Consider the following 15,064-nt stretch of genomic DNA (forward strand, 5'->3'; position numbering starts at 1 on the left):
ACAGCCACAAGGTATACTCCATCTATAGTTACACATACATACATACATAGACAGATGCACAGATCAGTAGATGTAGAGCAACCTTTTTTTACCTGTGAGCCACATGCAAATGTAAAAAGAGTTGGAGAGCAACACAAGCATGTAAAAGTCCCATGGGATGTCAAATAAAGGCTGTGATTGGCTATTTGGTAGCCCCTATGTGGACTTGAAACCTACAGGAGGCTCTACTTGGCACTATACATAGTCTTTATGCAATTAAAACTTGCCTCCAAGTCAGTAATTCAAAAATAATCACCTGCTTTTAGGACACTGAGAGCAACATCCAAGGGGTCGGAGAGCAACATGTTGCTCGCGAGCTACTGGTTGGGGATCACTGATGTAGAGAGACAGAAAAATAGACAGATATCTGTAAAGAGACAGACAGATAGGTAGTTATAAAGAAAGTGAGAGAGGTAAAGAGAGAGCTGGAGATGATAGATAGATGATAGATAGATAGATAGATAGATAGATAGATAGATAGATAGATAGATATTGTACACAAATGGTCTCCAGGGGAAAACAGAGGCCTTTCAGTTCACGTGATTAACTTCAATGGAAGTGATGTGGTTAAAGCAAAGATGAGTGTTTGGATGAGCACAGCCGTATGGACTATTAATATACAGAGGCACAGTGCTGTGTTCTACATGGCAGCCAATGGGAGGCAAGAAGAATTACATAGCTCCATATTAAAGGGGTTTCCTATGGGAATAAAAAAGTAATTGCAGGTGAAAAATACCACACAAATAATTTTCTTGACATTAAAAAAATGATTTTAAAAGTCTGCCCCCCCCAGGCGCTGTCAAATCCCAGGCCAAACAGGTCCCAGGTCAGCCCTATGGAACAATAGCTCAATTATGGTATCAGACCTGCGCTGCACATGTGAATGGGAAACTCCAGCTAAATGCCATCTGCTCTCAAGGCCCTGTTTTCCCAGTCACTGACATTTATACACAGAATATACACTGTGTGTTGTTTCTTATGAGAACGACATGCTCACGGGGAAGCTGCTTACCTTACGATTTCATTTTAATATGATTAAAGTTCAGTGGCCCAGTTTGGTCTTTGTGGGTTCCGGCCCCTACTCTTTAAAGGTGAGACGTTTTCTTGTGCCCCCCTGAGCTTGTCAGAATGTTACCCATTTATGAAACTACTGCTGTGTCAGCCATTTGGCTGTAGCTCTGTGAGTATATAGCAAAGGAGTGGTTCCCCTTAAAGTAATCACCAGTTTAAGCACCTTTTTATTATTTAATTTCTATAGTTTTTAATTTTTTTGCCTTATTCTTCTGACTCTTTCCAGCTTTCAAACGGGGGTCACTGACCCCATCTAAAACACAAATGCTCCGTAAGGCTACACATTTATTGTTATTGCTACTTTTTATTAATCATCTTTCTATTCAGTCCCTCTCCTATTCATATTCCAGTCTCTTATTCATTTCAATGCATGGTTGCTAGGGTAATTTGGATCCTAGGAACCGGATTGCCGCAAACTAGAGAGCTGCTAAATAAAAAGCTAAATAACTCAAAAACCACAAATAATAGAACATGAAACGAATTGCAAATTGTCTCTACGTCATACTAAATCGAAATTATCTAAAAGGTGAACAACCCCTTTAATTCCTCCATGTGAGTAGAGGATACATAGGGCGTATCTTTTAGGGTGGGTTAGTGATCTAAGGGGGGCAATGAGTAGTGCAAGCCATATCACCGCACTTCAATTGTGTAATCCCTGGCGGGAAATCACGTGAAATTTTGTCACAAAACAAGGAAGTAAAAAATGTTTCCCCCTTCCCACCCGTAATTTGCACATGCAAATCAGAAAATGGTTTGGGATTCGGTCAGGATTCTGCCTTTTTCAGTAGGATTCAGATTCGGCCTAATCCTTCTGCCCGGGGTACCGAATCTGAATCCTAATTTGCAAATGCAAATTAGGGGCCGGGAGGGAAATCACGTGACATTTTGTCACAAAACAAGGAAGTAAAAAATGTTTTCCCCTTCCAACCCCTAATTTGCACATGCAAATCACGAATCGGTTTGGGATTCGGACAGGATTTGGCCTTTTTCAGCAGGATTCGGATTCGCCCAAATTCTTCTGCCCAGCCGTACTGAATCTGAATCCTAATTTACAAAAGCAAGTTAGTGACAGGGAGGGAAATTGCATGACTTTTTGTCACAAAACAGCAAAGTAAAAACTGTTTCCCCCTTCCCACCCCTAATCTGTTTATGCAAATTAGGATTCGGTTCAGGATTCTGCCTTTTTCAGCAGGATTCGGCCTAATCCTTCTGCCCGGCCATACCGGATCTGAATCTGCATGTACAAATTAGGGGCAGGGAGGGAAATCACGTCACATTTTATCACAAAACAAGGAAGTAAAAAATGTTTTCCCCTTCCAACCCCTAATTTGCATATGCAAAGTCGGATTCAGTTTGGTATTCGGCCAGATCTTTCTCAAACAATTCGGCCAAATCCAAAATAGTGGATTCGGTGCATCCCTACTTGAAAATTTGTACCCAGTCAAGCTCTGGTGCTGGGGGAGCAGGGCCAATGCTTCTTGGGGGTAAGTTGGGAACAGTGAATCATATAGTTCTGTTTTAATGTAAAGCAATGACACAATAAAAGGGTTCTGTTGTCCATAGTAAACAGCTGACCAGTCTATGTGACCTGTTGCTATGAGTTATCATACTAGGAAATTGTTCACCGTTTATTAACCCCCTATACTGTTCTTTTTTAACCTCTAATTAATATTCCTGAATGTCTCTCTGTGTGTATATATAGTATGTCTGATAGAGCGCACACAGTATTGTAAGTTCTATTGTAACCTTGCGATGCCAATTGTAATGATGATTAATGTTCATGAAGTGAGGGCAGTGTTCCCAAATTCTTTATGTGCCTCTCGCTCATTCTATGCCCCTGTGCAACCTTGGGCTCCGCGTGACTCCATCCGTCTGGCTGACCCTTCACTGGGGACGGCGCATAATGCACTTTCTGCAGAGAATAGAGCACTATCTATAGCTGGGGGGTATGGATATGGCTTTTTGTGATGGAAAATGTAGCGGAATGATTGAAGTGCTGAAAGGGGCCACAGTGCAGAAGGTTTTAACGTTAGAGGAGTGGATGGGCTGGGAATGCGTGGCCCTTGTAACCCCGGCCTTGTGCCCATTCCAGTCAGCCTGGTGCCGAGATTCGAGTTTCACTCTGGAGTATGAAAGTAGCCATATTTAGCGTGAACTACTGGCCATGACGGGAAAGGAAGGGGGGTGAAAGAGAGAGTTCTAGTAGGGCAAAACTAAAGGAGAACAGCCAATGTTTCACTGGGGGGTGAATTAACAGGAGGGTGGCGGTGGAGGACGGCAATAGAAAGGCAATCGGCATTAACCCAACACTAAAATATACTGCAATTAGGCAGATTATTTAGCACCTGTTCTGCAGACAGGACACGGCTTCCACAATTAGCCCACTCAATGTAAAACTGCATTATTAGCTGCTTTATATAGTTCTGATAAATAGCATGTGGGGGGGGCAGGGTCTGTTGGGAGCCCAGTCCTACGTCTGTCTGTCTGTAGGACAAATGGAATGTCTCCAAATCTCACTGCCCACGTCTCTTGCTGGACTACAATTCCCAGCACCCCCCAGAGAAATGTAGATAGGCATGAGATGTTATGGGGCCCTGGTTGCATATTCCTGAGGGGCATACAGTCCTTTAGCTTGAAAGGGTTAATAGTGCGCAGCCTTTAGCATTATAAATCACAGGGAAAGGTTTGAGTGCTGGGATGGAAGTATGCGAGAGACAAACGAAGGTATAAAGAATCAGACGCCGGGTGACGCAGCCGTGTAATAAATATCCTCCTTGGGGGTCGTATTCCTGCGGCACGTTTATTAAAAACCTTTGGATTGTGTATTAATGCATCACTTGCCTGTAAAACAAAGGCCTTACAGGGCCACATATTCCTGCCTGTTAGACATTACACTGCAGCAATAAAAATAACACCTACTGCATTGCAGAGGATCTGGCACATACTCATTCCTGCAGGTAATGCCCCCTTCATAATGGTCAAATCATCCCCGAAAAACACAGGGAGGTCATGAACGAAAATATGTCAAGCAGGAAAAATGATTTCCAGCCCAAATGAACCCAAAAACTCATTTCTGTTTCTTTTTAACTCATGGTAGCTCCCAGGTTAAGTGCTGTCCTGATGTGACTCAGCATCCCTGATAGTTCAGCTCATTCGCAGCAAACATCCAAACTTGGAAACGTGGATCCCTCCATACAGAGATGACCTTTATGTAGGCTTCAAGGTTAATTATATTTGTGTGTTATTTATGTTATGTATTGTTATTTACATAGAGCTACTTATCTAAACAACACTGTAAAGCAGCAAAATCATGTAGTAGAACAAACTGTGTCATTATAATAATAAATACAAAGTAGAGCTTAGTGTTAAAGAAACAAGAGGATAGACGTCCCTGCAACGTAGAGCTTACAATCTGAATAAAAAGCATGTGCTGCTACAGTGAAAAATGGAAAGATGGAAGTATTGCTAGTTGCAGGGCTTCTGGTCTGAATGGAGAAAATAGAAACAGGTTTGGTCCCCCATATAGTAACATAGTAACATAGTAACATAGTAAGTTAGGTTGAAAAAAGACACACGTCCATCAAGTTCAACCTTTTTTTGAAGGAAGGCAAAAACGTGACTCTATGCCCCTTTTATTACAGCTCAAGACCTTATTTGCCCTTGATGCTGATGACTGGCATTGCTTGCTACAGCCAAGTTTATCATCTACAAGGACTCCAAGGTCCTTTTCCCGAATGTATTTGCAGTCCCATTAAGGGTATAAGTGGCTTGGATATTTTTACATCCCAGGTGCATATGTGGTTGCTAGCAACACTTCTGGTCCAGCTATAGATGCTAGCAAAACATCAGGTCAAAACTAAAATACTAGCAACACTCCTGGTTCAAATGGAGATGCAAGAAGCAGTCCTGGTCCAAAAACAGAAACTACCAACACTCCTGGTCACAATGTAGATGTTAACATTTCTGGTTCAAACTAACTTGTTTGCATCAGTCTTGTCTAAATGGAGGAGATAGCAACACTCCTGGTCCAGATGAAGAAAATAGGAACACGTATGGCCCAAATAGAGAAACAACACTCCTGGTCCAAATGTAAATGTTAACATTTCTGGTTCAAATTAACGTGTTTGCATCAAATGGAAATGTTAGCAACACAGCTGGTCCAGATGAAGACAGGAAGAGAGAGAAGCAACTCTCCTGGTCCAAATGGAGAAACTAGCAACTCTCCTGGTCCAAATGGAAAATTACCAACATTTCTAAATGGAGAAACTTGTAACACTAGTGGTCCAAATGAAGAAGCTAGGAACACATTTGGTCTAAATTGAGAAGTTAGCAACACTCCTGGTCCAAATGGAAAAGTTAGCAACACTTCTGGTCTAAATAGAGATCCTGGAAACACTCCTGGTCCAAACTGGAGAAGCTAGCAAATGGATAAAAAAATTCTGGTATATGTTAATACTGGGTCCAAACAAAAAAAAACAACACTCTTAATTAATGTAACAGCAAGAAACCCTTCTGGAGAAGTGAGAAACCTCCCTGGTACAAATAGAGAAGAGACATTCCTGGTGCAAATGGAGTAGGAAGAGAACACTCCTGGTACAAATAGAGAAGCCAGTAACACCCTGATCCATGTGGGGGGCCATGGGCCAAAGCATTTATATATCCCCAAAATTATACCACTGCCTGGTTGCTATGGTAAGTTGCTAGGACTGAGTTAAAGGGATACTGTCATGGGGAAAAAATTTTTTTTCAAAATGAACCAGTTAATAGTGCTGCTCCAGCAGAATTCTGCACTGAAATCCATTTCTCAAAAGAGCAAACAGATTTTTTTTAATTCAATTTTGAAATCTGACATGGGGCTAGACATTTTGTCAATTTCCCAGCTGCCCCAGGTCATGTGACTTGTGCCTGCACTTCAGGAGAGAAATGCTTTCTGGCAGGCTGCTGTTTTTCCTTCTCAATGTAACTGAATGTGTCTCAGTGGGACATGGGTTTTTACTATTGAGTGTTGTTCTTAGATCTACCAGGGAGCTGTTATCTTGTGTTAGGGAGCTGTTATCTTGTGTTAGGGAGCTGTTATCTGGTTACCTTCCCATTGTTCTTTTGTTTGGCTGCTGGGGGGGGGGAAGGGAGGGGGTGATATCACTCCAACTTGCAGTACAGCAGTAAAGAGTGATTGAAGTTTATCAGAGCACAAGTCACATGACTTGGGGCAGCTGGGAAATTGACAATATGTCTAGCCCCGTGTCAGATTTCAAAATTGAATATAAAAAAATCTGTTTGCTCTTTTGAGAAATGGATTTCAGTGCAGAATTCTGCTGGAGCAGCACTATTAACTGATTTGATTTGAAAAAAATTTTTTTTCCCATGACAGTATCCCTTTAAGCAACTGACAAGAATCCTCCATTTATATTTAGGCTTGCAAAGAAGAGGTGCCATGCTGAAAGGGCCATGCCCCATTTTACTACACTGTTAGCAGGTTATTTCTCATTATAAGATAACTAAATTAATTTTGCATATGTCTGTTAAGGAGCCAATTGATTTTATCCAAACTGGCCAACATCAACCAAATAGAATTAAAGCATGATGTCATGTTTTAGGGTTTATGTTGCCAAAAACAGTGGTTCACTTGCCGTGCCATAGGCAAAACAATTCTCATGCATCTCTATGGGAAGAGGTAAAAGGCAGATAAGGTGCATTTAGATGGCTTCTGTTTTCCACCTGTGTTTGATAGGCCTTAGCCTTACAGGCCTCTGGTCTTCACTGGCTGACAACCTTCCATATCATTTCATCATTGAATTACTCCCTTAGGACTAACAAGCAGGGGGGTGGGCCTCCTAGCTCTGTGAAGTACCATAAAGTTATATCAGTGCGTGCATTAATGACAATTATGTTGGCTTAGGTACTTTCAGCAGATGGTTGCCACATTGTTAGAATTTATATGGTCCTTCCTTCCTGGTTAGTTGGATCACAGTATTATAGACAGATTATTTATGCTATAATCTACCAGTTTTTGCAACTGTTCATATAATACATAGCAACCATATTCTAACTAATCCCATTTCCTTCTAAGTCAGATATATGCTGCTTTCTCATGAGGCTTTCATGTTTGGTTCTACATCAGTGGTTTTTTGACTAACTTAGTACAAGATCCCTTTATAGGTCCCACTTTTCCAACATTTGGTTGGGGCGTTCCTTAGTTCATAACAACACTATAGATCTCAGAAAACATTGGTGTATCAGATGGTCAGTTGAACGTCCAACACTATCTAGGGCAGTAAATATGTTTTCTCCTCAAATCTAACCCTAAATGACCTTGAAGCTGGGCATCAGGTGGATATAGTAGAGCAAATGGGCATTCTCCAGCAAATGTTACCTTAAATCTCTTTCAGACTGTCACTGCTCCAACCTTCCCTGGTAGGGGCAGCTCCACAATCTTGGAACCACTGCTCTACATTAGGCATATATTCATATCCTCTGTATTTATAGTTTCTTCTTTCTGAACTTCACCAGGTCCTCTTCACCGAAGATGACTCAACAAATGAGGGACTTACAGCTATCACAAACCAAGAAGCCTTCGGGCCCTTCCTCGCCAAATGCGGCTAAGAGACTCTACAGAAACCTGTCTGGAAAGTTTCGAGTGAACTACATGTCGTTTGATGAGGGCAGTCTGACAGCACGTAATGAGAAGGAACGTCTGCGGAAGCCATGTCTAGTACGTAACTGTTGTTCAGTAAGACCCTTATTTTGATCACTGTTGTCCTTAACCACTTGTCACTTAGAAACAAATTGTTGGTCATTTAGAAATAAAGATGCCACAATTGACTAAACTGAGTGCATTGGGTATTGTTAGTCTAAGAGGAACACTTTAAGGATATCTGACCATCACATTGAAAATACAACTCAGTGAATCCTAAGCCACCTGGGAAAAAATCTATGGTTAACAAGGTCCAGCAATCTGAGACCTTAAAAAAGGGGAGATTGTTGTCCACTAAACAATGGGGGGGGGGGGTATATGTATTTTTTGTACAGGGCCCCAAAGGGTCAAGTGAGCTTTTAATAGTTTCCCCAGCCATGAAGCTAAGCCGTTGTCTCCTGCAGTTTCAGGGTAATGCTGCCCTCTTTGAGGCTGTGGAGATGCAGGATCTAGACCGGGTACAGGAACTTCTCAAGCAGTTCAGTGTGGAGGAACTGGATCTCAATACCCCTAACAGCGAGGGACTCCTTCCACTGGACATCGCTATTATGACAAATAATGCTCCGATAGCTAAAACTCTGCTACAGGCCGGAGCAAAAGAGAGTCCGCACTGTGAGTATATTGGTTGTACCATCTTTGTTATCTCTGCTTTACTGTCGTTCTTCATTAATCTCTTCTGTAGTGATGGGCGAATTTATCCGGCAGGGGCGAATTTGCGGCGAATTCCCGCAATTCGACGGCAGCGAATAAATTCGCGAAACCGCTGCGAAAATTCGCCGGAGTCAAAAAAAAATGGACCCCGTTGTCTGTTTTTTCCGGATGCCGGCACAATTTCGGCAAAAACAGACGCCGGCATCCAAAAAAATGGAAACCGGCGTCAAAAACGAGACGCCGGCGCCGTTTCGCAAAAAATGGACCCCGTTGTCTGTTTTTTCTGGATGCCGGCACAATTTTGGCAAAAACAGACGCCGGCATCCAAAAAAATGGAAACCGGCGTCAAAAACGAGACGCCGGCGCCGTTTCGCAAATTTTTAAACATTGCGAGAATTCTGTGGGAAATTCGCAAAATTTTCGGCAAAGCGAAACGCCCCAAATTCGCCCATTACGCTTAAGCTTTACTGTCTTTCTTCATTAATCTCTTCTCTGTAATCAGCTACGTTCTTTGTACTTCGTTTCTACATATGAAGCACAACCGAATGGGGTTGTTCACCTTAAAACCATATTTAAGCACGGGGGCAAATATGACTTTAAATCTAAAGGAAAATGTCATTGCCCTTTTTTGAAATTATTTTACTGTTACAAAGCTTTCTGGCTTGACAATTAAACTGCTATGTGGTTTCAAGGGACCCTAGAAGAGGGTCTAAAAAGAATGACAATACATTATGACAATGTGATACAATGAGATATTAGAGTTCATGCTGGTGAATGTGCAATAGAATACCCTTTAATAAAAGAAACATGCCTGAATAACATGGGGACCATAGAATAAATCCCTTTAAGTGTGTTTATGAATTGGTTCTTATGGTTACCCACAAAACCCCTGCTGATTCTACTGCTGATCTTTGATTCTTGGAAGTCTCTTGAATTATAGAGTTGGCTTTAACAGTGTTTTGGTTCTTCTCCTACTGCCAGGTCCAACACTTCATGTGATGAGAGTGGGTGGCCTGTAAGAACACTTAACTCCAAAGGTGCCATGGCACTTTCAAAGGTGTTCTTTCAAGCCAACTAGACATAGAGCTACTGAGACGCAGTGGCCAGGCGTCTTGTCCCAAAACTTCAAAGGGCTGCTCATGGGGTTTAAAAGAACTAAAACTAACCTCTACCTGTCAGCTTGACAAGTTACTAACAGTTCTTACAATAGAGAGGGGTTTTATCAATTGACAATTCTTCTCTGAAAAAAAAGTTTATCTTGGTGTCCTTTAGCCTAAAAGAGAAAACTAAACAAATAATTGAGGTAGACTGTTTTACTGTATGCTATGGACTTCATTCTAGTAAATTGTCCCTACAGGCCTTTAGGCAGATCTCCAAAGATGCCCACAGTAGCTCCCCATCTTGTTTCTGGTGATTCACAGCACATGCTCTGGGCTGCCCGAGTGCCTCACACCTCACTCCAACTACAAAAGGAGTTATTAGATAAAATATTATATAGCTATATTTACTATTCATTTCTACAGTTATGAGCTTGGAAAGCCGTTCTCTCCACCTGTCTACACTAGTGAGAGAGGCAGAGCAAAGGGTGAATGATCTCACGGCCCAAGTGGTAAATGAGGCACCAAACGTAGACTGCTCCGACAAAGAAAAACAGCTGAAGTCCTGGGAATGGCGATACCGGCTCTATAAGCGCATGAAAGCTGGATTTGAACATGCACGTAAGTCGGAAGGGCTTCCGTGTTTCTTCTCTATATGTTACAGGGCACAACTGGCCAGATTGAGATTCAGACGAGATCCTGCCATTACTATTGGGTGGCTAATGCTTTCAAGCAACTGTCATGGTGGGCATTGGAATTCTTTTGGCCTGACATATTTGGCCTGCTAAAAAATACCCCCAAATCACCCCATGTGCCATTGCTCTAAAGAAGAAATGTTTTACTCCTGCTAATTAGCTTTTGTTCCCCCGTGCAGGTGTGCCAGATCCCCCAACCAATGTGCGTCTTGCCGTAACCAGCAGTACCATGCTACAAGTCACCTTCCACGAGCCACTCAGCGTTAACTCTGCAGTTGTCACAAAATACAAAGGTAAGGAGATCAGCAGCCTTGACTTGATGGTGGGCCCCATTTCTTCCTATTTTTATACCTAACAGGTCAGTTATACTGAAATATACATAAACATAATGCATGTATAGTCACTTATACCCAATACCTATATGCAGGTGCTTCACAAGCTATAATATACTTTCTAGAAATAAACTACTTGTAGACTGTTGGACTGGCCCACTGGGATACCAGAAAACTCCCGGTGGGCCCAGGTGTCAGTGGACCCTCATGCTGCTAAACTTTTGGCCTATTTCATGGTCATTTCCTATTTCTATGAGAACAAAGAGGCTAAATAGATGGAATAATTGATTATAGTATGTAAAGATAACAGACTGGGAGAATAGAGGTTGATTGAGGAGAGGAAAAATAATAGTACTGAGAGTGGGCCCCTGGTATAAGGTTTTTGGGTGGGCCCCTGGTGTCCCAGTCCGACACTGTTTGTAGTAGCTGCTATGATAGGGCTTTAGGGCCCACAATACATAGCAGACATTTGGGATGTAACATTAATGGAGGGTGATCAGACCCCAATCCATGCTTATGAACACTTATATTTCATTTTCATGGAAAATTAGCTTTCTATGGCGGACACTTTTGTCTGTCAGTAAAGATTGGCTTAATGATATACATTAGGAATATCTAGGACACAGTCCTCCAGCTGTTGTTTAACTACAACTTCCAGAACCCATACAACAGCCATTGGTCCTGCCAAAGATAAATTGCAGTGTGGAACAACAGCTGGAATTGCCCTGCTTTAGACTTCTCTGCCCAAGTAGCACAGTGAAGTCAGGTTGTGATGCACAATCCATGGCAACCTCCCTCTGAATGGGATCAATGTTGCCACAATAAATACTCTGGTGTGTGCCATAGATTTAGCCTAGTGCATGTCGGTTGTCCTCTTGGCCCTGTTTTATGTCATATTGCTGGCTATGGCTTGGGTGCTCAGCCATCCAACTACCATTACTTTCTGTGCACCTTTATTGTTGCACCCCTGAATAATGTGACGTGTGTAATCAAACTAGACACCTCCACACACTTTTGTGTCTTCGTGTTCTCTCTCCTTCTAGTTGAATGGAGCCTTTCCTCTACTTTTTCTCCCAACGTCGGTGAGGTGGTCATCGAGAAGCTGAGAAATCTTCGTTTTAACATCAGAGGCCTCACTTCAGTAAGTAATGAGCTCCTAGTCACATCTGAGGCAGAGATTGTTTAATTCCCTTTAGCCACAGTATTTCACACACTTAGTGGGTTAAGTAGTAAAAGGCACTAAGTTTGCCCAGGTTCACTAACCCATAGCAACCAATCAGAAGGTAGTATCTGCTGGTCACCTGGTTAAAAGCAAAGATCCTATTAGTTGCCATGGGTTACTGCTCTTTGGCAAACTTAGGGCGTTTTATTACATATGTGGGTTATACTTCTTAAAGGGATACGGATACTGACGGCAGAACCAAAATTGGATATCTGGGCTGAAAACTAGGTATAAGGTTGGATAAAGTAGTAAAGAAGTCAGCTTTTATACTTGCATGGAGAAGTCTGTTTCCTGGTACCCGTGATATTTGAGCACCTGTGACTGATTTAACAGAGTGAATGAGATAAGAAAAATTAACAGACTACTTAGAAACTACATACATTCCGGCTGGGATTGTGTGTTACATGGAATAGATTTACATTGGACACAGAAACTTAGAATCCATGTGGCATTCGATGTGTCAGTGACATCGATTCACCCAAATTCCTCTTGCTTCTCCTCTTTCTATTCTTTACCTGATGTGTCCCCTTACCTCCTAGTGGCCACATCTCAGCTGCAAATTGCTGAACTGCCTTTTCTTGGTTTATACTGATTTCTCTAGCTGCTACCTATCTGCACCATTGCCGTCCACCATATTGTTTGTATGTCTCCAATGTTACATTTAGATTGTAAGCTCAGCGATTTCTCCTTCCAATGTGTTATAGTGTATTGCACTTAGCCAAGAATGAAGCTGGCTTCTTTCAGTTGTATGTGTGGAGTTAGTAGCTGTGCTACTTTAAAGTGGACCTGTCACTTACACATAAAAAGCTGCCTTTGCAAATTAAACATGGAACTTAAACATGGAACTTCAATTCTTTTTTTCATTAAAAATTCCAAACCTGCTATACAGGTGTTTAAATATCTGAGCTGTCAATCAAATATTATCTGCCCCACCTCTATGCCTGAGCAAACGATTATTTTCACTTTCCATTCAGCAATTTCCACATGTCACTGCTCTCCACACATTTCCCCTTCCCTCCTCACACTTTATTATCGTGTAGGGCACTGCAGATGGGCATTAGGGCCCCCGTTCTAGTGCATACACAAGATTTTGGGGTGATACACAACTTTTCTTAATAACAGTGTCCACAAAATGGCTCCTGCCTACTTGCTGTGATTGTGTAATTCCAAGACTGAAGCAAACAACATTTACATAATAAACACAGTGTTTATTTTGCTCAAATAAGATGATAGAAAAGAATTTGGAATTATTTATTAGGGTGGCAGGTCCCCTTTAGGGAACCCTATAGCACATGTGATCAAGCTCCCTGTGCAGCCCCCTTACCCTTTCAAGTAGAGATGCCACCAGGCCGGTAATAATGTTGCTTGACGCTATGTTAATATGAAAGAAATATTCTACTCCTCTTTACTATTCCCTTCTTTACTCTCATAGATTCTTCTCTTTACATTCTATTATCTATCCATTTCTCTCTGTTCTCGTACGGAAATGGGCAACGACCACGGTATAGGCAGACAAGGGGGGGATTTCTGCAGCACATATTTGAGGTCTTTATATGAGACGAGGCAGTGAAAGAGAAAAGAAGGCCATTTGGTTTGAGTGTGGCCGCAGTTGGCTGTCATTGTGCCAGAGCTAGCAGATAGGAACAGCTTATTCTCGGCAGAGCCGCTCTGTCTGGCCGTACAGTCTCCTTTGCGTTGGAGGCCGCCAGACAGAGCTACAGCAGATGGAGAGCAGACAATGCAGCAGGTGAACTCCCTTTGACAACTTTCTCTGTATGGGAAAATATTTACTAGGCTCGCTGTTACAGCCCATGACTTTCCTCCTTCATCTCCTCAGCCAGTGTTACAGTGTGCTCTATGGAGAGCTTCACACTGGCTACTTCACACAGTCTTCTTGCATGCATGATTCTTCTGGCTCAATCAGAAAAGCCATAAAAGAGGGAAAGCGGCTCCCATCAGTGACTGCCTTGATTTATTCTCTTCCCCTCTGCCCCCATGGCTTTATTAGCTTCCCCCCACCATCCAAGTACTCATAATAAATCAGGACTTGGCCTTCTGCCACCTACGCAGATCAAACCTTCCAACCAGCTCCATAGCTAATTGAGGAACAGGAGCAGTGACTCCACTCAGTCACCATTTCCATCTCCAGGGCACAACCCCTATAGCTAACAAGGTCACAGGCTGGTCGGGGGGCTGCAGAGCTGAGTTGTTTTATCTCTGTGAGCTCTGTTGGCCCAGCACTGCATGACAGCTGTCTCTGCAACCCCCATTCCCTCATCCCAAATTTTCCCATTCTGACAGCCCCACCGTATCACTCGATAGCTTTTATGGAACCAAATAAAAGGGAACATGATGCCAACAGCAAAGTGAAACAGATTAGTAGACATACAAAAGCAAGCATTTTTATCTATAAATGAACTAATCAAGAGTTTTGGATCACAAGAATGATACAAATGTGTGTCTTTGTTGGGTTGGGGAGGGGTTGGAGACTGTGGTTACTGAGTTGAGTTATTGAGCATTTTTTGAATCATAGATCCTGCAAGATCAATACAATACAGAAGTTATGATCACGTCTGTGTGCTGGAGCCATCTTGAATATATATTTTCTCCCATGATTAATAAGAAATGATGGGGAAACACATAGATATTGACCACACACAAGAGTCATCTTATATACCCAATTTATCACCCAGTTCATATGTTTAACTGTGGGGTCTTTCTCTTACACTAAATTGGCACTGAAGGATCACAAGTGTAGATTAAATCAAAACAGATATTAGAGATTAAGGCCTAATGCCTTCCCTGGCCAGTCTTCTGCTCGGTTGGAATTCATACTGTATGTCCCATTCAGTTGATGTGGTGTCACTTCCACTTACAAAAACTTTACAGCCACATTCACAAACTGACCTGGAAGATCTGAAATTTGGCATGAACAGTATCAGAATCACAGAAGTCTTTCACATAGCCCCCCATGCAAAAGAGCTATGGGTTATTGTAAGTCAGCGGTGGGGGGGTATATACATCAACCTAATATTGGGCAACACTGATGGCAAGAAATGACATCACAGTTCCAGTGATTAGGTCAGAATTGACACCTTACTTTCAAGCACATCAGATGTTGAATTATCATAGCAAATTAGCCCATGCTCCAGCTCAGTCTGCACTAAATATGGGTGCAGTTCAGCTACAATGCAACAAAGTTCACACAGTAACATGATTTAAGTCCCCCTAAAAATAAAGGAAGGGGAACATTTTTGCAAATA

General features: G+C 42.2%; 1 protein-coding gene across 10 annotated transcripts in view; it reads left to right on the top strand.

Annotated features, from left to right (window-relative positions):
- ankfn1l.L (ankyrin repeat and fibronectin type III domain containing 1 like L homeolog) overlaps positions 1-15,064 on the top strand; it is a 261,510-nt gene that overhangs the window by 210,267 nt on the left and 36,179 nt on the right. For all 10 annotated transcript variants that reach the window (XM_041577562.1, XM_041577563.1, XM_041577559.1 and 7 more), the window contains 5 exons: positions 7,621-7,822; positions 8,209-8,416; positions 9,979-10,173; positions 10,427-10,540; positions 11,623-11,720. In XM_041577562.1, coding sequence (XP_041433496.1) covers positions 7,621-7,822; positions 8,209-8,416; positions 9,979-10,173; positions 10,427-10,540; positions 11,623-11,720 — 817 coding nt within the window. The remainder of the gene's footprint in view (positions 1-7,620; positions 7,823-8,208; positions 8,417-9,978; positions 10,174-10,426; positions 10,541-11,622; positions 11,721-15,064) is intronic.

Source organism: Xenopus laevis, chromosome 9_10L (genome assembly GCF_017654675.1).
Source record: "Xenopus laevis strain J_2021 chromosome 9_10L, Xenopus_laevis_v10.1, whole genome shotgun sequence".
Classification (NCBI taxonomy): domain Eukaryota; kingdom Metazoa; phylum Chordata; class Amphibia; order Anura; family Pipidae; genus Xenopus; species Xenopus laevis.